The sequence below is a fragment of the Cavia porcellus genome, unplaced genomic scaffold (assembly GCF_034190915.1).
Source record: "Cavia porcellus strain 051 isolate PalLab524CR breed Dunkin Hartley unplaced genomic scaffold, mCavPor4.1 scaffold_1, whole genome shotgun sequence".
In the NCBI taxonomy this organism is placed as follows: domain Eukaryota; kingdom Metazoa; phylum Chordata; class Mammalia; order Rodentia; family Caviidae; genus Cavia; species Cavia porcellus.
The window spans coordinates 95,452,915-95,480,540 of NW_026947484.1; the positions used below are offsets into that span (position 1 = coordinate 95,452,915).

General features: G+C 35.3%; 1 protein-coding gene across 4 annotated transcripts in view; it reads left to right on the forward strand.

Annotated features, from left to right (window-relative positions):
- The window catches only part of Focad (focadhesin), a 298,353-nt gene that overhangs the window by 203,152 nt on the left and 67,575 nt on the right, over positions 1-27,626 (forward strand). For all 4 annotated transcript variants that reach the window (XR_010048410.1, XM_063251882.1, XM_063251889.1 and 1 more), the window contains exons 21-22: positions 3,680-3,801; positions 24,421-24,513. Coding sequence is in view for 3 of the 4 variants with exons in the window: in XM_063251882.1 (XP_063107952.1) it covers positions 3,680-3,801; positions 24,421-24,513 (215 nt within the window). In the remaining variant the exon portion in view is untranslated. The remainder of the gene's footprint in view (positions 1-3,679; positions 3,802-24,420; positions 24,514-27,626) is intronic.

Consider the following 27,626-nt stretch of genomic DNA (forward strand, 5'->3'; position numbering starts at 1 on the left):
GAAGACCATCTATTTCTGATGTGAAAACTTATTCTAGTAAGATGGGAAAAAAGCAGAATAAATTGACAGATTCCTAAGACATATGACTTACCAAAGCTGAATCAAGAGGATATAAAAGTCCTAAATAAACCAATGTCAATAATTGAAATTGAAGATATAATTAAAAACTTAGCAACAGAGAAGCCCAGACCCTGATGCATTCAACACTGAATTCAACAAGAAATTTAGAGAAAATCTAAGACTACTACTTCTCAAATTCTTTAATCAAAGAGAAGCAGACTCCTACATTCATTCCTGGAAGCAAACATTACCTTGATACTAAAACTGGAGAAGATCAAACTGAGAAAGAGAATTAGAGGCCAATCTCTCTGAGGGACGTAGATACAAAAATCTTCAATAATATACTGGCAAACAGAATGCGGCAAATAGTCCAGATTATACATCATGATCAAGTGGGGTTCATCCTAAGAATGTAGGGATGGGTTAAATATACATAAATCAATAAATGTAATATACCATTTTAACAGAGCCAAGGACAAAAATCACATGATCATCTAAGAAGATGCAGAGAAGGCTTTTGACAAAGTCCAGCACCCATTCATGATAAAAAATCATACAGAACATTGGAATAGATTTTCTTCATCTCAATTTGATAAAAGCCGTCTATGACAAATCAATAGCTAACAACATACTAAGTGGAGAAAAACTGAAAACTTTCTAAAATCAAGAACAAGATCAGGATGTCCACTGTCTCCACTCTTACTCAGTATAATCATGTAAACTTTAACCAGAGCAATTAGACAAGAGAAAGAAATATAAAGAACAACAGGAAAGGAAGAAGTTAAATTATCATTATTTGTAGATGACATCATACATGACATAGAAGACCCCAAAAACTCTACTAAAAGACTGCTATATTTAATAAGCAAATTCAGTAGTGTACCTGCAAACAAAGTCAACACTCAGAATCAGTAGACTTCCTGTACACAAATAACAAACTCAGTGACAGAGAAATTAGGGCCCCGACTCCTTTCACAATAGCTTCCAAAAAAACAAAATATGAAATACCTGGGAATCAACCTAGTGAAGATTGAAAAAAATCTCTACATTGGAAACTGCAGTACTCTGAAGAAGAAGGAGATTGAAAGGATATCAAAAATTGGAAAGACATTCTTTACTCTTGGATAGGAAGAACCACTATAGTGAAAATGGCCATACTTCCAAAACTGTTACATAGATTTAATACAATTCTGTTCAGAATTCCAATAGCATAGCTCACAGAATTAGAGAAAATAATCCTAAAATTCATCTGGAATGAGAAGAGACCAAGAATAACAAAGGCAATCATGAGCAATAGTGACAAAGCAGGGAACATCAGAATCACTGACTTGAAATTATACTATAATGCTACTGTGATGAAAACAGCATGTACTGGCAAAAAACAAACAAACAACAACAACAACAACAAAAAACAGACCCAAAGATCAGTGGAACCAATTAGAAGATGCAGAAACAACCTTGGACATACTCAGCCACCTTATCGTTGACAAAGTTGCCAAAAACAGTTGTGCTGTATAAACTAGCTCTGCGTATGATCAAGATCCATGTCTTTCATCATGCACTAAAAACTGAATTTGAAATAGATCAAAGATCTACATATTAAAACTGAAACATTAAATCTGCTGAAAGATACAATAGGTAAAATTCTTGAAGACACTGGTACAGGCAAAGACTTTTTGAATAAAACCTCAATCACACAGGAACTATTACAAAAAACACTGGAATCTCATCTCATTAAAAAGCTTTTGTACAGCAAGAAAAACCACCAACGGCATGAAGAGACAATTCACATTGTGGGGAAAAAATGTTTGCCAGGTGTTCCTCAGGCAATGGATTACTATCAAGAACATACAAAGAACTCAAATCCCCAAACTTAAAGACCCAATCCAAAAATGGACATCTGAGATGAATATACACTTCTGAGCTCAAGAAATACAAACAGCAAATAAGCATATAAAAAATCTTCACTGTCACTGGTCATTTTAGAGATGCAAATTAAGATCCCATCTCACTTCAGAACGAATTGCTATCATCAAGAAATCAACCAACAAATACTGGTGAGGCTATGGGGAAAAAGAAACCCTTCTCCATTGTTGGTGTGAGTGTAGACTGGGCAAATACTGTGGAAATCAGTGTGGGGATTCCTGAAAATACTAGGATTGCAGGTCCCATTCAACCAAGCTGTTGCTCTTTGGTTATCTTCCAGAAAAATTAAAAACATCATACCACAGTGATATGTATGCACCATGTTTATAGCAGCACAATTTTAATAGGTAGATTTGGGAAACAATCCAAATGCTCATGAACAGAGGAATGAATAAAAAAGATGTGGTCTTTCTATACAATGGAATACTGCTCAGCCATAAAGAAAGATAAAGGAGACTTTTGTAGGTAAATGGATGCAACTGGAGACCATACTCGTAAATGATAAACCAGATGTGCATGTATAAACATCACATTGTCTCCCTAATGTAAGAAACTAATAGAAACAAATAAGATCCAAAATGTACAATAGGTTTTGTGAAATTAGAAGAAACTTCAAAAGAAAACAGAAATTGGAATGGGGAATGGAGAAAAGTAAATATGTAGAACAACCAGAAGTGCTTTGGGCAGTGTTAGTGTGACAATGCTTCGGAAAAACTGGCACTGAGAAAATTTGTGCTGTATTGCCCATTTATTCTTAGGGATAAATCCAAAAGCAGCCACAGAAATAATGCTGATCAATATATATAGAATATTTGCATGATGAACTGTTGATGAACATAGAAGGAAGATGTAACAACTACTAATTACAAGTGATTCTCACCAAAGTTAGATTTAGTGAGAGAAATTAGATATAAAAGTTTAGGAGACAAAAGGGTTGCTACAGGTTTTGCTTCCCTTTTGGTTGGTTCTGGGGCCACTTGCCTCTGGAGATTCAGAGGAATGCATTTGCCCAGTGGGCAGGGCAGGGACGGGGAGGAATGAAGGCATGTGAGCGCCGGAAGGAGGGAAAGCGTGGCCACTTGTGGGTGTAGACTAGGGGACAACGTGTTATCAGGAATGTACAAGATTAATGTGTGCGTGTGTTCCTCTAAGTGAAATTAATATTAGGAAAAAAACCTTAATGAAATCTCTAGAACCGATAGTTTAAAAAATTTAAATAAAAATTTACTCACTTATTTATAGATGTTATACTTACACTTACTTACATGTAAGTACCTTGTAAGTAAATGATATTTTAAAGCTAACTTTAAAAATTTCTCTTGGTACTTTGGATTGAACCAAGTCCTTCCCACTGAGAGTCACCTGCCTCCTGTTTTAAATTTTGAGACAGGTTCTTGGTAAGTAGAGCACACTAATTCTTGTAATTTGAGCACTCTAAGCTTGGATTTTTAATCCCCTTCTTTTAACTTCCCAGTATTCTGGGGTTACAGGCATGTGTCATCATCAGCCCTACTTTAAATGTTGGCTTTTGATGTTTATTTATTTCCTTAGCAATAGTCAAATTATCATAATTTGCTTAGTAAGTGAGCTTATGAAATTATCTTTTCATTAGCTTTCTATCCAGATTACTTCAACTAGGTTTCTCTATAATAAAAGTCTTTATAAATTTCTTTCTTTCTTTTTTTAAATAAAGGTGGTATGCTGTTTTGCTATGATGTTGCCACATATCAGAGTAAAGATGGCAAACCACTGCCTCGACTGATGGCCAGTAGGGGGCGAAGTTTCAAGCAGATGTCCCTTGCACTTATACATGAGGTAGGTGCCTCGCCACACTTCCCAGCAGCCTCTTCTTTACGTGTAGAGTCTCTCTCCTTCACTTTATGCTTATGTAGGTGAAAATTGTTTTCCTTAGTTATAACTAATGTACCCGTTTTGTTTTCTGTTTTTGAGACAAGATCCCCCTATGTTCAGGCTGGCCCAGGTGATCAGTGATCCAACTGCTTTAGTCTCCCAAGTACTAGATTACCATATGCCACCATGTCACACTATACAGTACTTTTTGGTCTTTTAAATTGCTTTTGAAAGTTCCAAATTAGCCAACTGAGTAGAATGCTAAAATACCTTGATGTATCTCTTAGTCCATAGCCTAATTATTAGGGGCTAGTATCTACATATTTAGCTTATTTCTTCAATGTCTAACTTCCATTGACTACAATAAATTCGAAATTATTGTTTAAACAAAACTTCTATTTCTTACTTTTAATCCTTTGTATGTAGGGCACCAGTATTTATACTTTATGAGTGGAATTATTGGTAAATAATAGTATTTTTAAAAAATAAGGCCGTTAGTGTTTATTTTATTTTCTTTCCACTACTTTTTAAAGATAAAGTCATTTGATATTGCTAAATGACTTGCATGAAATCTGACCATTGCAAGATAGTAGCAAAACCAGGAGGAAGAGGAAAGGTGAAAAGAACTTGAGAAATGTATACTTTTGTTGTTTTTAAAAATTTCATGACACTCAGTCAGGTTTATATAAGTTAAAATGTGCGAGTGAATAAAAATATCACAGTTACACCAGTTGCCACCTGTGTAAGAATATAGCAAAGTACAGAAGGCTTTGAAAGACCCATCTTTATCCTGTACCATCCATTTGCCTTTCCTATAATTAAAATTGAAATGGTATAAATACTTGGCTGAGGACTCTTTGGAGTAAAACATCTTTATTCATCTAACCAAGAAAAAAAGATGTTGGAAAAATATTGTTTCTTTCAGAAGAAGAGAAGTTTAGTTTTATGAAACGGAAAAACACAGGGGATTTCCACATTCATTTTCCCTGGCATCTCATTAGTTGACAAAGAAAAGGGAGAGACATGATGCCCTTTTGTGTCTGTGAGCTGTACAAGGTATTTGAAGGCAAACAGAATTTGAAGTCTTAAAGATGATTTTAAAAGTCACCATCAGAATAGACTGAAGAGAAAGTGTTATAGTGAGAAATAGCAGAACATATCCTAGATAATGGTATCAGAATTTAAGAGGTATGCTCTATACTTTAGTAAAGGAAGTCTTTGATTTGCAATACTTAACAGTTTTTATTGTAGTGGCCCTAGAATTTCAAAGAGACAAGAAAATAAAAGCATTATTTTTAGAGTGGAACTAGAAGACATACTGAGCAGAATTCTTCCATATCTATTGCAGGGTTTTAGTTCAGATTCTATCTTCTTCATACTTAAATTCAACTGTGTTTTAAAGAGAGACAGAAAGAGAATGAGCCATACAGTTTCTTAAACTATGTTACAAAGTCTAATATGAGTTTAAGAGCTGATTAATAAGAGTAACGATTGCAATAACAGCTTATAATTGGCTTATAAACCATTTAAAGTTGTTGTACATATGGGTGGTTCCTGATTTAAAGTGTTTCCACTTACGATTTTTTTTTTTTTTACTCTGCAGTAGTATAAAATGACATAGATTCAGTGGAAGCCATAGTTTGAATTTTGAATTTGAATTTTTTCCTGGGCTAGCAAGACACAAGATGATACTTTCTCTTGATGCTCGGCTATGGTATCAAATTGCCATGTGATCGTGAAGGTGAACTACCTATAATGTACTGTACAGTGAAGTCATAGTGTTGTTGATTAAACGTACTCTATGCATTTAAGTTTGTCGTGATCACCTAAGAATCATAATTGAGGGAACATCTGCATTATTTATATAATCTTTGTATTAATACTCTGAGGTAGATCTTGTTAATTTGGTGAAGGTCATCAGATGAGAAGTAAAGAATCTGGACATTGAACCTAGAAATGAGGCTCTGGAGGGTTTTTGTTTTTGTTTTTGTACTAGGGATCGAACTCACAACCTCACACTTGCCAGGCAGGTGTTTATGCCCCTGAGCTAAATCCCCTGTAGCTCTGGAGCTATTAAATTGCTTTTTTACAATGGTCCTCCCTTATTTGAGAGGGATATGTTCCGAGACCCTCAGTGGATGCCTAAGACCATGAATAGTATTAAATTCTGTACAGTAATACCCTTCCCATCTTAACTAAGTACTTTTCATGCAGTGTGGCTCTAACTGCAGCTTGAGCTATGATAGCAAAAGTAGCCAGATTTATTTTCCCTTCTTTGCAATTTCATTGGTAGATTTGTTTTCACCGCGTAGCTTAGCATCTTTAGCATACAGTTTTTCCTTGTTAGTTGAGAACCTGGCCCTTCCCACTTACAGCTTCTCTGCAGCTGACCTAACTTGCAAATATCACCACTCTCAAGCATGGGACCATTATTAAGTGAAGGACTACTCGCATGCAAGCAGTGCAGTATCATAACTGTCAGTTTGATACCCAAATGGCTACAAATTGGGTACTGAAGTGTATGCAGTGTAACTGCAGTGGACAAAGGGATGATGTAGTCTGGAATGCAGCGATACAAGGTTTCATAGGCTACTCTGAATAGTGTGCAATTTAAAATTTATGAACTGCTTATTTCTGTAATTTTCAACTTTGTATTTTCAGACCACAGGTAACTGTGAAGCTGCAGATAAGAGAGTCTCTTCCCCAGTCAATCAGAGAACATTTTAAAACTGCTTTGTATCTTTCCCCAATTAATAGCTCTGAAGTCTTCTCCTTGCCTCTAGCTTTTCTTTTGTTGCAGTCCTCTGGATTTTTCCAAGGAAATTGCTTCAACTCTGGTTTGGTTCCCACCACTATTATATGATGTCTTTTTTACTTTTAGTCTTTCTTGAGAATTTCAGTTTTTTTTTTTTTTCTAAATCACTAGTTGATGGATTCTTAAGGTTTTCCCAGTTCTTGATGATTATGAATAAACCTGCTACTACAAACATTCTCATAAAGGTCTGTGTGTGGACATTTATTTTCATTTTTTTAAGTAAATAAAACCTAGGATGAAATTGCTAGGCTGTGTGCTAAGTCCATATTTAAGTTCATAAAAAACACTAGGCTGCTGTTTTCCTAGAGGCTGTCTCATTTTCAGCCCTGCAAAACAGAAGCATTTTAGTTGCTCTGCTTTCTTACCAGGGCTTGATACAATTCTTAGTGTTTTAAATTATGTCTATTCTTGTAGGTGGATAATGACTTCCCTTTTGAGTTTAATTCATAGCTCCCCTTTGGATATTTCTGAATAATAATGTTGACCATCTTTTTAGTTGTTAAAATTACATGTGTTTTGAGTGTATTATTCTTTTGCTTAGAATAACATTTTTAAAGTTTATGTTGTTGCATGTATGAGTACTTCATTTCTTTTGTGGCAGAATAATATTCTAGTATATGGAAGATTAGTTTATCAATTAACTAATTTATGGATAGTGTCTTAGTTGCTCTTCTCTCTTTGCTGAGACAAAGCTACCAGACACTCAAAGTTAAAGAAGGAAAGATTTATTTGATTCACAGTTTGTAAAGGTTTCTGTCTATAGTTTACTGGCTCCAAGGCAGGATGGCATGGCAAAGGGGCATTGCTGAGGAGAAACAGTCCATGGCAAGCAGGCAGATAAGAGCATGGTAGCACTTGGGGCTAGGGATTTAGCTCAGCGACATAAGCACCTGCCTTGCAAGCAGGCAGTCGTGAGTTCGATACCTGGTACTGATAAAAAAAGAAAAGACAAAAAAAAAAAAAAGAGCATGGTAGCTCTCTTCTGTTCATTTTATTTTATTCTTTTTTTTTTCTTTTTATCATTACCGGAGATCGAACTCACTACCGCCTGTTGTAAGGCAGGTGCTTATGCTATTGAGCTAAATCCCCAGCCCTGTTCATTTTATTTTATGCAGGCTACCTATCCGAGGGTGGATGTAACACTTACACTCTTAATCCTTACCAGAATAACACCATATCCATTAGTGGACTGATTTGCTCATCACACACCCTTGACCCCAGCACATCACACTCTAGATTCCGCCCCCTCTACAAAGCTCCCCCTGTGACTGCGTGAGGCTTGGGGGACATCTAGACACAAGCGATAGCACATAGTCTATGTTTTCTTGTAGAATTTTTATCCTTTAAGGCTTGCATTTTAGCCTGTGATCCATTGGAGTTAATATTTGTGTTAGATAGAAAATTTGTAGAAAATGCTATCCTTTTTTCACCAAATTTCCTAAGTATGTGTGTCTAAAATCATTTGCCCATATATAGTTGGGTCTATTTCTGTAAGTTGTATCCCACTGATCTTTAAGTCTATACTTTCACCAAAAACACACAGTTTACTGTCATTTTACTATAGCACTGTGAACTGTAGTATAAACTGTCTTACTTGGTTCCATTAAAAAAGAATTCACTATCCTAAACCATTTGATTTCCTATATAAATTTTAAGTCAACTTTTATAATTCACATACATACACACACAAGCTGCTATGATTTTAATTGTAAATGTATTGAATCTATAGATCTGTAGGTCAACTTGGGAGAAAACTGACATCTTGGTAATACTGAGTCTCTATATCCAAGAACAAAGTGTATTTTCCTCTTTAAGATATTTGCACATATTTAGTTGTTTTCATATTCTACATCTTAGACACATTTTGTTAAATATCATAAATATAACACATCTCTAAGTATTATTTCCTAGTACTGAGGATTACACTCAAGGCCTCATCCATGAAAGACAAGTGCTCTACTACTGAGCTACACCCCAACCCTTTAAAAAATTTTATTTTGAGAGAGTCTTGAGGTTAGCCTTGAACTTGTGATCCTCCTGCCTCAACTTCCCACATAGCTGAGATTACAGGCATCTACTATTGAACCTGGCCTCTTAAGTGTTTTGATGGTATTGGAATCAGACAGGGGGAGGGTGAATTTGTAACTGTTTTTTGTAGTGTGAATACACATAATTTTCTACTATGACCTTATTAAACTCATTTAGAAATGCTTGTAGCTCTTCTGTAGATTATTCTTATTATAATGTTAGCTATGAATGAGGATGTTCTAATTAATTTCTTATTACGTGCCTTTCAGTGCCTGATTATACTATCTCTGGCCTCAACTGCAATGTTGAATAGTACTGGTGAGAGTGGAGATTCTTGTCTCATCCACAAGATTAGGGAAAACATTCAGTGTTTCACCATCTAATATAATATTAGGGTAGACATTTTGTAGATACCTTATCAGGCTGAGAATATTTTTTTCAGTATTAAATTGCTGAGAATTTTCATCACAAATAGATATTGAATTGTATCAGATCCCTTTTCTACATCTATTGAGATATTATGATTTATTTTGATTGGTTTTCTAGTGCAAACCAACTCTATTCTTGGGATAAATGCCACTTGATCATAATGTTCTATCCTATTTATATATTGCTGCATTTGACTTGCTAATATTTTGTGAAGGAATTTTGCATCTGTTCTCATGAGAGATGCTGTTCTATAGTGTTCTGATAATATCTTTGCCTGGTTGTGTTATCAGGGTAAAACTCCCCTGGTAAAGTGATTTGGGTAGTGTTCACTTCTCTTCTATTTCCTGAAAGTTTATCAAGAATTGTTATTATATGTCTTAAGTTTTAGTAGAACTTTCTAGTGAAACTGTGTGGGCCTGGATTTCTTTGTAGAAATGTTTATAACTGAATCCCATGTATGTGAAAGTATTCTTTCTATCTTTGTCTACCTTGACCAACTCATACTAAAGGGTGGATTTGAGTGGCATAGTGTACAGCACATTAGCGTGTTTTTGTTAATGTGTAAACTCCAGAAAATCCATGAGTTTCTTTTCTTTACATGCAGTTCCAAAGCTGATACATGGTAAGGACTTAATAAATGTTTATTGAATTAGTTATTTTAATAACTAATTAATTGGATGTGTTTTCTATTTTATAAGTACTTTTATTGCGATAGTTTTCATTTTTTTGGAAATGTTACAGTTAAGTTGGAGGTAAGGGTAATATAGTCAGGTACCACATAAAGACGTTTCAGTGAACAATTGGTCACATAAACAATGGTCCTGTGAAATTGTATAGCCTAGTGATGCCACAGGCATCTTCATTTTGTGTATACTCTGTCACGTTTCCACAGTGAAGTTGCCTGACGACACCATGTCTCAGGACATAGCTCTGTTGTTAGGTGATATGTAACTATAACTGATCATAGTGACCTTTGACCATGCCTTTGTGCACTGGCTTTTGTTGTTGCATTTGTATGGTCTAACCACTCCTTCCCTCTTCTCATCCCCAAGGAATATATCACTAAAGGAAATTCTGTAGCCTCTCAGCCACAGTGTCCAGTCTGCCACACTATTGAAGAGCACTCTATAGCCTTGCGGCAGCCAGAACTAGGACAGTGAGTGAATAAATGGCTAAAAGAAATTAATTTTAAATGCAGAAATACTTTTCATTCATATTTTAATGGACTTTATTCTGCAAACAGTTTTATGTCCATAGCAAAACTGAGTGGAAAATATAGAGCACTGCCATATACTCCTCTGTCCTGCCCCACTCCCCACCAGAATGCTGCACTTGTTACAACTAGGTGAACCTGCGTTGACTTGTCATTATCACCAAAGTCCATGCTTTCCATTGGGATTCACTTTTGGTGCTGAACATTCTGTGGATTTGAGCAAATGCATAATGGCATATGCAAACCATTACTCAGAATAGTTTCATTTCCCTAAAAAAAAATCCCTATTCATCTCCCCTGTCCCCTAATTCCAGGTAAATACTGATGTTTTTACACACCCCTATAGTTTTTATCTTTTCCAGAATGTCATATTGTTGGAATCGTATGGTATTTTATATTTTTTAGATTGACTCGTTACTCTTAGCCTTATGCTTTTAAATTTTCTCTGTTTCTTCATAGCTTAATATCTCATTTCTTTTTAGCATGTACAATATTTCATTTTCTAGAAGTACTACAGTTACCCATTTACCTACCAAAAGATGTGTTGGTTGCTTCCAAGTTTTAGCAATATGAATAAAACTACTTTACAATCAGTGTGCAGGTTTTGTGTGGCAGTGCCTTTCAGTTCTTTTGGATAAATACCAAGGAGTGTAATTTTGGATTGTATACCAAGAGGTGGTTGGTTTTCTTAGAAACTGCCAGCTGTTTTTCAAAATGACAATACATTTTGCATCCCTATCAGTGCTGAATGAGAATTCTGTTGCTCCACATTGTTACAGGCATTTAATGTTGTGTTATAGATTTGACCATTCTGATAGATGTTAGTAGCACCTCATTGATTGAATTTTAATCTCCCTGATGACGTATGATACAGAACAGCTCTTCATATGCATTTCTCTCTCTTTCTTTTTTTTGTCTTTTTGAGACAGGGTCTTGCTGTGAAGTTCAAGCTGGTCTTGAGCTCACTTTGTAGCCCAGGCTGGTCTCAAACTCATGATCCTCCTGCCTCAGCCTCCCGAGTACTGGGATTACAGGCATGCACTACCATGCCTACCTTCTTCATAAGAATTAAAATACCTCTGTGTCTTTATAAGATTTCCAGTAAGGTTTATGGTCCATGTTTAAATCTAGTTGCTTTTGAGTTGTTGAATTTTCACATATATTATATTTATATATTTAATTTTGGATAGCAACCTTTATCAGATATGTGTTTTTCAACACTTTTCTCCCAGTCTGTGGCATTTATCTCTTTAGTAGTATATTTTGCAAAGCAAAAGTTTAAATTTTAACCAAGTCAAGCTTATTTCTTTTTTCATTTGTTGGCCTTTGATATTTGAGAAGTCATCACCCAACCCAAGGTCACAGATTTTTCTCACATGTTTGGGAATCTTATAGTATTGTTTTACATCTCTTCTTCATTGTATTGCTTTTAATTTTTATTATCTATTAATTTTATTCTCATTTTTATTATTTTCTTAGTTTCTTTTTTTCCTATTATTTTGGGTTGAATAGCTATTATTGTTCCACATTCCTGTTGCTTCTGCTCTCTTGTCAGAGATCAGTTAACTGTTTATATGACCTTTTACTGGGCTCTCCCCTTGATTTATCTGGTCATTTATCAATATCACATTATCTTTATTAGTGCATCTTTGTAGTAAGTCTTGAAGTAGGGTAGTGGCAGTCTTCAAACTTGATTCTTCTTTCAGTATTATGTTGGCTCTTCTAGGTCTCTCAGTATAAACTTTAGAATCAGTTTCTTAATGGCCATGAAATAATTTGCTGTGATTTTTATTGGAATTGCTCTGAATCTATAGTTCAAATTAGGAAGAATGTTATTTTGACAGTTTTGAGTCACTATTCAGGTACATGGAGTATCTCTTTATTTGATTGTGGATTCTTTTATTAGAGTTTTGTAGATAGGTATTGTATGTAGTTTTATAGATTTATAGCGAAGTATTTCATTTTGGAGTGATATGGTAAATGATATGGTATTTTTCATTTCATTGTCTAATGTTTCATTGCTGATAAGTGATTTTTACTTATTTACATTCTTTAATCTTGATATAATCACATAATAATTTTAGAGTTTTTGTTTATTTCAAAATTGTTTCTATATTTATGCTCGTATTATCTGTGTATAAAGATGACTTTATTATTCCCTTCCCTTTACTGTACATTTTCTTTTCTTTTTTAAATTTTGTTTTATTATATTAGTGAGATTTAAAGTCTGATTTTGAAAAGGAATGATGAGAGGGAGACATTCTTGCTTTGTTCCTAATCTTAGAGGAAAAGCTTGTCGTTTCTTACCATTAAATATGATAGTGACTATGAAATGTTTGTAGATATTATTTATCAAGTTCAGGATAAAGTTTGGTAAACCTAGTTTACTAAGAGTTTTTATCAGTTGGATTTCTTGCATTTATTGATTTCAGAATCTAATTTTTTTCTTTGACTAGTTGATATGTAGAGATTATATATTAATTGAATTTGAAGACTGATCCAGCTTTCCATAACTGGAATAAATACCACCTGTGTTTGGTATATAATTAATTTTTATTTTATTAGATTCAATTTGTTCACATTTTACCAAAGTCTTTTGTATCTGTGTTCATAAGAGATACTGATGTGTGACTTTCATTTCTTACTAATGTCCATAGTTTTAGATTTAAGATAGTGCTAGTTCTATAGGGTGAGTTTTGCAATATCTGCTTCTATCTTATGGTAGAGACTGTAAAGAGTCAGCACGATTTCTTCCATAATGTTTTTTAGTGGTATTAAGCAAACATGCCTCAAACTAGTGCTTTCTTAGTTTGCTAGAAACTTACTGATTTTATTTAACTTTCAAAGAAAGAGCTTTTAGTTTTGGTTAGTTGCTCTTTCAATTCCATTTATTTCTGCTCTAATTGTTATTATTTCTTTTTTGTTCTCATTTTGGATTAAATAGCTCTTTTTATTTTTCCACATTCATAAGTGGGAAGGTTAGGTGATTGGTTTTAAATCGTTCTTTTCAAATGTATACATTAAGTGTTCTGGATTTCCCTCTAGCTGGTATAAATTTTCATAAGTTCCATTTAAATTTTTATTTAATTCAGATTTTTTTTTTTTCTTTTTTGTCTTTTGAGACAGGGTTTCACTATGCAGTTCAGGTTGGACTTGAATACACTTTGTACTCCAAGCTGGCCTGGAATTCACAGTGACTCTCCTACCTCAGCCTCTTAAGTGCTGGGGTTACAGGCATGTGCCACCATGTCCAGCCAACTTAGAAGGTTTTAAAATTTCTTTTTGCTTTGGTTAAATATTTTAAATAACTTGTCTGTTTAATCTCTTAATACTGGAATCTTGCAGCTATTTTTATTGATGCTGACTTCTGGTTAACTTTCGTTGTAGTGTAGGAGCAAATGTTGTATGATTTCCAGTCTTTTAAATCTGAGTGCATTTTAAGGGCCAGATTGTGGTCTACCATGGTGAGTTTATGTGAGATTAAGAAGAATATATTCTGCTATTACTTGAAAAATGTCAATTATGGTAGTTGATTGATGGTGTTACTAAGTTCAACTGTGTTTTTCTTGAGTTTTTGCTTACTGGATTCATGCATCCATGAGAGGGAGTTATTGAAGCCTTGAACTTTAACAGTGGATTTATCTGTTCCATCATTTTTTGCCTCACATATTATTGTGCTTTGCTGTTAGGCACATGAACTTTAAAGACTGTTATACCTTCTTGGAAAATAGACTCATTTTAATCCCTGATAACTTTTCCTGCTGCGAAATGTGCGCTGAGATTAATATCCTGACTCTCAAGCTTTTTAAATTAGTAATAGAATGATATCTTTATTTACTTTTCATCTATATTTAAAATGGAATTCTTATAGATGATACATAGTTGAGTCCCTTGATTTTTGATTGACTGTTTATCTTTCAATGGTCCATATAGACTATTTACTTTGAAAATGATTATTGAGATGGTTTGATTGATATCTACATTGTTAAATTATTTTCCATGTGTTCATTTTATTTTTTGTTAATTTTTTTACTCCCAAGAATCAAACTCAGGAGCCTCATACCTCTGCCACTGAGCTATATCCCCAGCCCACTTAATTTTGTCTTCTGTTTGTTTTTCTGTTTTGTGGTTTTGTTTGAAAATTTTATGATTGCATTTTCCCTTTTTGGTTAGCTTATCAGTTTTGCTTCTCTTTTTAGTGTCTATCTTAGTTTTTATAACGTATTTTTTTTGTCTTCTTGAGACTGTTTTGCTATGTTTCAGGCTGACTTTGAACACACTTTGTAGCCCAGGCTGAACTCAGTGTTCTGAGTGCTGGGATTACTGGCATATGCCACCATGCCCCACTGTAACATACATTTACAAATAACCCAATTTTACTTGCAGATGACACTAATACTAATTCATACACAGTGCAAGTACCTTATAAACCACTCTAATTTCTCTCTTTCATCCTTTGTATAATTTTCTCATTCGTTTCACTTAGACATAGGCATGTGTAATGAAATGCATTACTACTGTTACCATTTTGAATAAACTATTAGCTATTATTAATGTTTTTATTTACCTTTCTTTTTCCTTCTCTAATATTCTTCCTTTCTTTATATCTATGTTTTTAACTCTGTATTATTATCCTTCTCTCTTTAAAAAAATATTTTCCTGGTGAAAGATAGGTTTACCAGTGAGAAATTGTATCAATTTTTGTTTGTCTAAGCAAATATTTTTCCTTCACTGTTGAAGATCATTTCATAGAGTACAGATTGTAGACTGGTAGTTTGTTACTTCAACACTTAAAATATTTAAATATATTTTCTTCTTGCTTTCATGGTTTCTTGGTAATATCTTTTAGCAATATAGTTTTTTCTTGACTTTTTTAGATTTTTCTTCTTTAGCTTTGATTTGGAGTTCAGGTACAATATGACCACTTATAGTTTGTAGGGCTTTTATCCTGCTTACTATTGTCTAAGGTTTGATGTTTATTATTAATTTAGGGAAATTCGTGTCATTATGTATTATTTCAAATATTTTTTCTGCATGTATGTTATACCTTACTGTTGTCTAAGGTTTGATGTTTATTATTAATTTAGGGAAATTCGTGTCATTATGTATTATTTCAAATATTTTTTCTGCATATATGTTATACCTTATATTGATCTCTCACAGTTGTTGGGTATTCTGTTCTGTTTTTCTTTGTAATCTTCTCTTTGTTTTGGTTTTCAGTTTTTGAGGCTTCTAGTAAGTCACCTTCTTTCCTCAGTTGTGTCCAGTTTCCTAACAAACCCATCAAAGACATTCTTTATGCTATGGTGATTTTGATCTCTAGCACTTCATTTTTTTTTTCTTAGAATTTTTTCTATCTTCTTACATTATCTCTTCTTACTATTATTTATCCATTACAGTCTTACTCATATTGATTATGGTTATTTGAAAATCCCAATTTGATAATCCCAGTATCCATGACATACTTGCATCTTATTCAGATGCTTTCCATATTTCTTCAAACTATTTTTCTTATTGCATTTTTGTATGCCTTGTAGTTTTTTTTTCCCCTAATAACTAGACATGATATAGTGGTAAAAGGAATTAAGGGAAATAGATTCAGTAGTATAGCAATAAGGTGTGGGGATAGGGAATGGAAGCATTCAATAATTATATAATTAGATCTCGGGGGTTTTTTCCTCTTTGTTCTTATTCATCTTTGTTTTCTTTGTCTTCTCATCTTCGTCTTTTCCTCCCCCACACTCTTCCCTTCCTCCTTCTCCTTTTGGTTCTGGGAATTGAATTTAGAATCTTGTACCAGGTAGGGTGCCCCTGAGCTATATTCCTAGCCCAGGTCTTGGTTCCTTAGTAAGCCTATAAACTTCTACTGTCTTACATAGGACAGGATGAACAGAGCTGGCTAGAGTTGTATATTTTTCTTTTGCTAAAGGACAAGGCTAAAAAATATTGCAATTGAATGTTTTTCTTACCCCAACTTAATTAGGCTCTGGTGAAACTCTATTAGATTAGGCTTTGTTAGAAGAACAGAGTGCTTTTCCCCTGTCCTGTAGGAAGCACAAGGTGATTTTACTCCTTTATTCACTATGAGAACCTGGAAATAAATCCTGGAGCCCCTGGAAGTAAACTGATAAAAGTGTGGGCTCCCCCAGTGACTGATTTAAACCTGGAATTTCTAGTTTTCCAGTTTGTCCAAACTTAACATCAAGTCATTCATCAACTGCAATTCAAGCTGTCCCACCCTAGCACTGGTTACCATAGAGGTACTCCAGTAAGTTGTGATTCTGCATCTGCCCTGAGGTGGAAAACAGAGAGCTGCTGTTTGTTCTGCAGCCTCAGTTTTCTTCTAGATCTCAGAAGAGCTATTGATTTTTCAGCTTGCTCAGCTTTTTACTTGTTGGGATGGAATGGTGACTTCTAAGCTCCTTATGTGCTAGACTGACAACCACTGCTCTTCATGTTCTGAGGTGTATTTTCACATAAAATGCTTTGTTGCTACTTTTCACAAACTGGGCAGTAGCTTAAAGAAGTTATTTTCAGTGTCAGAATGAACTAGTTATACAGTGTAATCTGTGATAAATGCCTTTGGAAAATATTATATTTTTTTGTCTCTCTACATGTATTTGTTTAGTTTTGCTAGGGATGGGACCCATGGCCTAGCCTGTGCTAGGAAAGTGTTCTCCCACTGAATTACACCCCAGGCCTCGGCCCTTTCTTTTGGTTGGTTGGTTTCTCACTTGCTCAGTATTAATCCTGACAAGCAGAGATGCCCAAGAGCTTTTCTTAAAGTGATATTCTCCCATGTTACTTTGAAAAAAATCTCAAACCTAAGCCTTATTTGGACTGGGCCTAACATACCAGAGTGATCTTGCTTAATTGTTGTCTCATTTAAATTTCTCTGAAATAGAAGTGCCCTCTTTGTGCTCCTTTGAACAGGGGGCCATCAGTAGTCATCTCAGATCTACTGGGCTTCCCCGAGCTTGCATGACTTGCCTCTTCTGCTCTGATTTATATCTTCTTCTCGTCCTGAGGTTAACCCTGCTCCTGTTGAGGAGAAAGCTGAAGGTGAATGACAGTTTCTCTCCCTGGAGTTTGCTGCCGACTTTCATTCTTTGGCATTTCTAACACTGACATGACTTCTCACCAAGTAGGGTTATCCTAATTTGTCCTGGATAAGAATGGCAGGTTTGCTTCATTATTTTCTCCATTTGGGGGCACATGCAAATTTTCCCTATCCCTGTAATTTCTACCCAACCGTACTTCTTCCTCAGCATTAGGTAATAAGCTGTTTTTTCATTTTTACTTTAGAGAAAACTTGTCCAGATTTACTGGAAATGATACCTCAAATAAAATCTTTGATTCTGTATTGTCTTTGTTTTCTTTTAAAGTGATCATTATTTAATTCTTTTGGCCTTATAAATTTTTTCCCTTTGCTTTCTTTAAATTTTCTTCCTTTATGCCCCAAAATGCATATAACTATTTAAAATATAAAAAAATATTTTCTCTTTTGTCTCAGTTCCTTATTTTAAAAACACTTTTCTTGGGAAGAACCCATTTTCTAGGCCCCCTTTTATCTCTCTTAGACAGAACCTATCTTTCAATAAATTTTTCCTACTCTTAACAAAACAACACACACAGACACACATGGGTTTCTTATGAAGTAGATGAAGCTGTGTTAGCATTCATGCAATATGAAACAATTAGATGAAAATTGTGAAGAATAGTAATAGAGGGAAATTGTGTCTATGCTTATTACAAATTCTCCCTGGAAAATACTGTGAAAAGTAGGGTTTGCTGTATTTTAGGTACTCCGTAATTGCCATGTGGATGTGAGTTGTTATGGTAACTGGGTTTCCCCCTTCTATTAAATAACAGGGTAAGTGGTTGCTTGAGATGTGATTGAATTGTCAGCTTTTGAGCTAATGTTACCCTGATGGGAAACAGGGTGAGGTGGGAGAGAATGTTGGAGGGAGAGGTGGGGGAAGAGCAAGACAGAAAGAGAAAGTGAGAATATTAGTCTCAAAACACCTACAAAGGGAAGAAGAGTATCATTTTACTTTAAACCTATGTCTTCCACAAGCTTTCCTTTATTTCTTCTTCTTTTTTTTCCTTTATTCCTTCTTTTTTCGCTATTTGTCAGGGAACAAGAATAACAAAAGTTATTTTGTATCTGAACAACTATTTTGAAGATAGCAAAATGCAATATAATGACCATTATTAATTTTCTATCATCTTGTTTTGAAATTCTGTATTTCTTTTATTCTTTTTTAAAAAAAGTTATTTTGTGCCAACAAAATTACTACCAATAGAAAATTTAAGGCTGTTCTTATGTATAAGCAGTGGGGCATTCAGTGGCTTTTGGGATCTCTAAAACTAAGGGCAAGTGATTTTTCTTCTGGGAAAGTTAGTAAAACCTCTGTGTCACAAAGTCAAATATAGTTCACTACTTGTATGTTTTTGTAGCAACTTAAATCCTTTTTTCTTTTTTTGATACATTTATCCTTTTGATGATATGTACATCTGACAAGCATGAGCACTGCCTTGTTTTATAGGATTGGGATTCTCAATTTAGTAGAACACACTTGTTACCTGTCAGATTTAAATGCTTCTCTACCTGTGCCATTCTTGTTCCACAAAGAAAGTCATCCAAAGCTTGTCTTTCTTACTTAATTTATAGCATTTTATGGAAGCCTATTAGAATGTTTATTTCCTTGTAAATGTTAGAATTAAATTTGTTAAGATCATTAAGAGACAGAACACACTCAAATTTCTGGGCAATATATTATGAATTGTAAGTTAACTAAAAACTAGGTGCCTATGTAATCCTCTTAGATAAAACGTGGATCAGTGAGAAACATGAAAACTCTCATTTTCTCTCCCAATATTCTCCTACATTTTTCAAATGTGATTCTAAGACGTTGTCTGTTAATCTAGTAGTCTAGATATACACAATCAGAACCTATATGATACAAATAAAAATGTTTAGGGAATTTCAGAACAAAGTTTATAATACCTCACTTAAAATTTTGCATTGTTGGGGCTGGGGTTTTAGCTCAGCAGCATAAGCGCCTGCCTTGCAAGCAGGCAGTCGTGAGTTTGATCCCCCGTACCGATAAAAAGGAAAAAGACAAAAAAAATTTTTTTTGCATTGTTACTATATTATTTTTAAATCTAGAATTAAACATTTTCTGGCTAGAACATTTTGCGCATGTGTTTATAAAGTTTCAAATTACTGTGTCCTTGACAACTTCTGTTTGCATTTAGCTGTGTCAACTTAATGCATTTAGCTGTGTCAACTTAAAAAAGCTATTTAACATTATGTTTCCAGAATGATTAATAAGTTGACCATCATAATTTTCTGCATTTATTCACATGTGGTGTTAAGGTCTTAATATGACAAGAATTTTTTTATTAGAGAATGTTGTATAATTGATTCTGTTAAACTCAGCAGGTGCTTAATTAGACACTTAGGTATAAGACACTGTTATGGGTACCTTGGGAGGGATGAATAGAGCATGGTTTCTTACCCTTAGGCTTGTGTGAGGTAAAGGTCCTTATGCAAATAGTCTGAAGTGGAATCTGTAGAGCTACAGGAGAGACAATAGTGTCCTGGCATTACAGAGGTGGGAGAAGTAACTGCAGTAAGTAGAGAATAGTTCTAGCACCCTAAGAAATTCATACATGGTCTTTTATAGTCAAGCATTTTTTCTAGCCCCATCTCCTAATAATCACCTCCCCTTTTCTGTCCCTCTAATTAAAATTGTGTTTTAAAGTGTCCTGGGGACCTCCACAGCATGGCACTGGTTACTAAAAGAGCTAAACTCTAAACTGTAGCTTTTATCCTCACTTTATCTAAACAAATTCTTTCTGGTATTTCTGTCTTATGTACTGTCTTGGTTACTTTTCTCTTGTTGCTGAGACAAAATACCCTATGCTCAAAATGAAGGAAGAAAGGATTTATTTAGCTAAACAGTTTGTGGAGATTTCAGTCCATCATCAGCTGCTCTAAAGCAGAGTAGCATGGCATGGGGCACCTGTTCATGGTGGCAGCAGGTACCAAAGGCAACAAGGCAAAACAGGAAGAGCACACCTCCTTCCCTCCCTTATTTTATATGCTGGCTGCCCACCCCTGGGCAAGTGCAACCCTCATACCACCATCCCAGCACTAGATAGTGAACCAATCATAAATGCTGGACTCATCCACCACGAAGCGTGAGGCTTTGGGGGACATCCAAACAAAAGCTGTAACATGTGTTATCGTCTTAACATTTAGAGTGGGACGGAAATACTTCAGAGCCAAATTTTCAAAATCCAACTTTGTACATTGTAACTGGTACCATTCTGTCTGAGCTGCTGTTATCTCTTGTTCGGATTATTGCAGTAGCCTTGGGTAAGTTTTCGATCTCTGGCATTGTTGTTCTTATTCTTAACACAGAAGTCAGGGCATTCTTTTACAGTATAATTTAGATTGTATCATTCTGTTTAAAACCTTAAATGTTTGTCCCTTTGGTAAGATCAAAATAAGTCTTGAGTGACCTAGAGGGCTCTGAACTCTTGGGTCCTCTCTTAAGCCCTTTTCCTTCCTGCTGTCCTCCACGCTAGCTGTCTGCTCTGTTTATGCACCTTTTTTCCATTCCCTACACAGGTTAGCTGGGTGCCTGCCTGATGGCTTGCTGTACCTTAGGTTTGTTCATTTATTTTGTTTGTTTTTAATTTAGGTGACATCACATAGTGTATGACTAACCCTGTGTAATTCCTGGCCTTATGGTACACAGTGTTGTGAAGCTATCACTTCTGTCTAGTTTCAAAACATTTTTATCACCTCCAAATACCCACTAAATAGCCACTTTCAAGGGAGCTGGGGATATAGCTCAGCGGTATAAGCATCTGCCTGACAAGCATGATGTCACAAGTTCAATCCCCAGTACCAAAAGAAACAATCACTTTTGATCCCTATTTCTTTCCGTTTGCCTCTCTTGCCTCTGCTCTGCTTCTAGTAATCACTAATCTACTTTCTGTGTTGATGGATTTGCCTATTCTGGATATTTCATATATCTAGAATATTTGATCTATTGTGGCTGACTTCTTTCACTTTGGCATATTTTCAAGGTTCATCTACAATAGAGCTTCATAGCATATATCTATACTTTATTCTTGTGATGGCCAAATAATGTTTTTGTATGTATATGTTGTATTTTGTTCATCATTTGCCCATTGATAGGCATTAAGGTTGTTTCTCTCTTTTGGCTATTATAAAAGTGCTACTGTGAACGTTTGTGTTAACATTTTGTTTTAATACCTGTTTTCATTTGTTCTACCGAGGAGTGGTGCTCCTGGATTAGTGCTTCTATTGTTAGTGTTTTGAAGAACCACCAAACTTTTCCATAGCAGCTGAACCATTTTATTACCTCACTAGTATATATATATATCCTTTCCCGCCTTCAAGTTTTTGTTGAGACTTTACCTTCTCAAGATCTTCCTTGATTACTTGGTTTAATTAATCTTATAATTTGCTTCCATCCCAGTGTGTATTTTATTGGCAACTTTTTTCCTTTGCATATTTTCTTCACATGCCCTCTTTTTTAGGCAACCTGTAATGTTTCATTATACACTCTGTCTTCTACTTGCTCATTTCATTAGTCCCTCATACAACTGTCAGTTATAAGAGTATGTGTAAAGAAAAATAAATTTCAAGCATTTATTAAAACTTGATGACACGGTGGTTGTAGACCTTGCTTTATCATCTGCTTGAGTAACTAGGTTACAGCTTCATGATTCTAAATTATTTCATTGATTGGTTTCCTTCAAAGGCATCTCACAAATACAGCAAATTAGGCATAATTTTCATACTTTATAAATGCTAATTGAATTTATCTCTCAGCTGAGCAACATTAACCTAAAATACAGGCAATCTGAGTGACTGTATAATGAGTTGAAATAGCTTTAAAATGGTCAAAAGAGGCCCTTTGCCTGTGACACGACTGGAATGTAAGAGCGTCACTCTCTGCTAACTGTTCCCCTCAGTTTCTCTTCATTAAGGGAAAGAGCAAAAGAATGCATTTTTGCAAAGATTTATTCACAACTAACTCCAAGGAACCTAAGTTTAGAGCTAATCCTTTGGAACATGGGGACCTCAAGTGGCCTCTAGGCTAGAGTATTCTGAGCTCTGTGTCCACTCTTAGTGGTGACCAGAGCAGCACAAGGAGGAATAGCTTCACCTTCCGATTTATGACCTCCTTTAAAATAGGTTTCTTGGCCTGAGTGTTTTTGTTTTCAGAGGCTGAATATTTGATTTGCTCATTTACATTTTTCCATAATCCTTTCCTTTTTTAAATACAATTTTAAGAAGCTATTGAGACTGTTGTTTTCCCAAACATTCAGTGTTCTTTTTTGCCAGTTTTACTGAAGCTATGGACATTCTCAGTGATGCAGTGATTCCTATGGTTTATTTGGCAGGAAGATTCTAAACTATTTTGAGATTCTAAAGAAAAAATTTTGTGTGTGATATTTGAGTTTGGTTTCTGTGAAAATCCAGGTCCTAAAATAGGGCTTAGCAATAGTTAACATTTATGTGAAAGAGGAATATAATTGATAGGATAAAGGATTGCCCATGTTTTGGAAACAGAGCAGGGCCAAGAACTGACAAATGCCTCCCCAGATCCATAGGTGGCCTGTTTTATATCATTTGCTTCCTGGATAGCAAGAGAAAGAGCCAGGGATTGCAGGATTCATTCTTTCAGAGAGTTTTGTGGACATAGTGAGAAGGTTTCCACCACCTTCCATGGCACAGTAAACACTTAATTAGAAAACAAGAAGAAAGACCAATCTTTATAGTTTTTAAAAGTTCAGGTCATACACAGTCTCCATTTCATACTGTTTGAGTTTTAGTTAAAAAAAAAAAAAAAAGATAGCAGTTGCATGAGAAATGATTAATGGCAGTCAAAACTAAACTTGTTCTCTTCATTCCCATTCAGAATTCTGCCTTGTAATCTGTCTGTGGCTATGTCTGCCTCTCCTGCTAGCTGGAAAGCTGCCTGTACACATGCAATGGTTGATAATCCTTACATCCTTCCACAGTACCTTTGATAGTAGCTCTCACTAAGACTGAGATTAAAGAACACTCCAGAGGCCATGGGAACCAACTATACTTATCAGAGAGGCTGTTATCTTCCCTATCACAAGGCACTTGAGAAAATTAATTTTTATAATGCAATAGAATGTACTTAAGCATTATTTACTGTGATTCTGGGGTAATTACATATAAATTTCTCTCTTTGGGGGGGGTTGAGGGCTACAGAACACAGGCTAAAGTTTTAGTTGTTTGCATTTTGATGAGAAGAATTATAGGAAGCATGAAATGTGATGCGCTGTGAATGTTATTCTTAAGTAATCTTTCCTTAACAGCAGAACTTGGAAAGATTTGTTGTGAGATAGCCATATACTAACAGGTAAAAACAGAAATGACTATGAAAACCAGATGTTTTGTCTGGGCCTCTATTTAGAAGTAGGATTTTCGTGTTGGCATATATCATTTTTCTCTTGTTTACCCACACTGATTAAAGGGCACTTATCTAGTGGTACACACAATTGCTGTGTGCTCTACTCATTTGCATGCTCTTACCACTGTGGTTTCTACACAAATGGCATTTCTGTTAGCAATTTTAAGTTTATTACTTCAAAAATTGTCATATTTGAAATCTACAACGTGAGCAATATTTATTTTTATTCAAAATTACTAGGAGGATTTGTTAGAAAATACCCAGTATCCTGACTTTGGTAAGCGGTTTTCCAGAGTCTCCCACTAATTTTCAAGGATGGATTTGTATTACACATACATCTTAGCTTGTTGTTATTGTAGTATTATATTTGCTTTAATTTAGAAAATTCCAGGCTTGCTTTATTTTGTCTTTACACAACTCCAAATTCTTTTCTTCTGGAAATATCCAAAAGATAATATTTGTGGTTTTGATCCAGGACTGATTTGGTTTGTTTTAGAACTTAAACCACTTAAGTAAAAAGAAAGAAGGAATTGATGATGTAGTTTAGTTTAATTCTGTTTTAATACTCTGTAGTCTAACATGTGGGTATGCTTTTTCCACAGGTTCACACCCAGCCTTCTGAGTGGCATCGTGCACTTTTTCTCCCACAAGCCTGGCTCACATACATGGATCGGGCTTATCATGCTGTTTTACAGGTAAGGATGCCATTGGATGGTTGGCTTTGTGTGGGCAGTGTTTCCTCCCTACCTCAGATTTTGCAGCAGATGTGCATTGAATGTTATAGCACTATCAGAAATGCAGTTTTTTGTTCATTTTATTTTATTTATTTTGCTCATAAAGGAAAGTGAGCTGGGTGTAGTAGCACGGGCCTGTAATCCCAGCACTCAGGAGGTTGAGGCAGGAGAATTGCTCTGAGTTCAGGGCCAGCCTGGATTATAGAGCAAGACCCTGTTTCAGAAACAAAACAAAACAAAACAAAAAAAAAAAACCCACAAATAAAAAAATAAAATGATAAAGGAATGTGAGACTTAACCACTGAATCTTTACCCAGCCTCCAAATTTGCTTCTCTCACCCAGAGCTCCTTCCTGAGTTCCTGCTCTTCTGTCCCGCTGACTTCTGAATATCCCCACTTGTCTGTCCTATTGCAGTTCAACTTCAGGGTCTTCCAGCCTGAGCTCATTGTCTCCCTTTATCCTGAGGTTCCTAGGCTGGATAAGCCCACATTGTCAGCCTCTTTTTAACCCTCTTCCCAGGTATTTACATTTCTGTGTCACTCAGTTTCTTTCTTTTCCCAAAGTCAGCAGGTGTCCCTAACCTCTTGGCGTGGATGGACACTGTAATTTTTATTTTAGACTCTGCCGTCTCTGCCATTCCCTGCTTGTCCACATAACTTCTATTGTTATTCAGATTAATTTGCTGGGAAGGACCTGTGTGCCTCATCACACAGCAATGGGTTGTAAGCCTCTGTGTATTTCCTCAGAAGCTCTGGGTTTCTTCTTGATGTCCTTGTTACACTGGTCATGCTGTTCATCTGGGACCTCTGACTGTCTCAGCGCTCTGTAAGGATAGATCAGTGTTTTCTTCTTTGCTGTCTCTCACACCCAGCGTACATGTCTAAAACATTATAATTGCTTACTAAATAAATAAGAAATATCCAATCTGACTTCACTTAATATAATATTTTAAATTATATTTTGTGGATTTTCAAAATTAGAAATAACTTTTAGTTAGTTGGGGACTACATGAACAGGTAATAATAGAACCACTAGTTCAGTTCTTTTCTCTAGGCTAGAGTTCACTGTCAAGGATACTAGAAAACTATCCAATGCTACTGAACTAATTTATGTCCTAAAATAAGATTTTCATGGGGTCTCAGGAATTATGGTGTTATTACTAAAGACAGCAGCTTTCCTCTAAAACAGGGTATGGGGGCAGTAAGAATGGGGTAGGAAGAATGACTGATGGGCCTTGGTATTCTCATATCAAATTAAAACTTTGCTGTTGAAGAGTTTATTGAACCTAGACTTTATGAAGCACTGAAATATAGTATCTTTAGAGATTCTGAAATGATTGGTGACCCAGGAGTCTGTGAGTCTAACAAGCTTCCAGGTGATTTTAACACATGCAGTCTATACCACACTTTGAGCAACACTGTTTTAGATGGGTTCCCAAATGCACTGCAATCTAACAATCAAAGTTGATTTTTGCACCCCTGTTGCCATTTGCTTATTGTTATGTTACTAAGTTTTTGATCTTTATAGTGTCTGGGCACTGAGCATGTTTGAATAGATTGATGAGTGAATGAATGAATGACTTGTGATTCTATATGTTTCTTTAACATCATTAATACATAGCCTTAGCCGATTACAGTTTGTACTCAAGAAAAATCAGAGTGCAAATCAGAATGCATACTGCTTGCATTCACATTTTTCCTGGGTTCTGTCCAGTATTATCCTTCACCAGAGATTGATGGAGCATTTTTTTTCCTGGCCAAGCCCCACACCGAGTATGTGAGATACAGAGGAAAATAAAGAGTCTAGTGAGTGCCAGGCCAGTAAAGGAGGCTGACATCTACCAGCAGTTTTAGGACAGTGTCTTCAGTGCATTAGTAGAAGTAACAAACTGCCTGAAGAAGGGAGGAATACCTTTTCCTGCAGAACTCACTAAGAATTTTATTTAGATCTTAGAATATAAAAGGCTAAATAAATAGGCTGTGGTATCATTCTTGCACATGTCCTGGAATCGATTTTTTAATCCATGACTTTTTGCATAAGAGCTAATATTTATTAAATAATTAGTGTGTCCAGCACTTAACATAATACTCCAATTAATCCTCACTGAGACCCATTCATTGTATTATCAACTGTATGGTATGTTGATACCATGGGTTTATAGATGGGAAAAAGGGTTAGCTAGGAAAATACAGCAAAATCCAACAGCTGGTAAATGAAAGAACTAGAATTTCACCCAGATTTGTCTGACTCCAGAGCCTTAGTTTTTTCCACTGGGTCGTGGTTTTCCCTAAGAACATCATTATTTGTAATGGCAAGTAATGCAAATTACTTTAATATTTTAAAAGACTGAACTCTCTATGAAAAGTCTGCTGATTATTTTTAGCAATGTAAATCATTATTCTACCTTTTAACTGTTGTTTTGATGGTGCATATATTTGTTTATCACTTAAGATCTCTTTACTTTGAATTTCTCAGTCCATTTGCATTGAGAATTGTGGCAAGTCTGAACAAAGTGAAACTGAAAGAACAGACTATATTGAGACACTCTTTGGTATTATTTTAAAGTACCGCAATGTGTTTTAGTTTGTTGGTATAATCTTAAAATATAGCGATGTATTTTAGGTTATCACTATTACTTGAGAAGATGTCAATGAGTTTTAACTGCTAAATAGTTTTTTAAAACGGGTGCACATACTTAGATTTTATGCTATCTTAGAAGAATTGGAGCAACTGTCAGGCTCCTTGTCTGTCAAGAATTTCTGGAGAATGTTTCTACTGCATAGGACTTGTAGTTACTTCCATCTGGTGCTGGGCATATTTCGTAGCATTAAAATAGAGTATCATTTAGAGGAACTGTGTTTTATGCAGTTAATCCTAGGAGACATGCTAAAAGGTACATTCTGTGTTACCTTCTTGAGCCTGATTGGGATGAATGAGTTTGATGCCTGAAAACTACTATAGGCTTCTATTTAGATACCTGCTTCCAGCCTTATCTAAGTTTTCCACAGAAACTTGGCATGTTTGAATTATAGTGTATCCATGTGTTTGACATGGGGGAGGTATGTGGATTTCT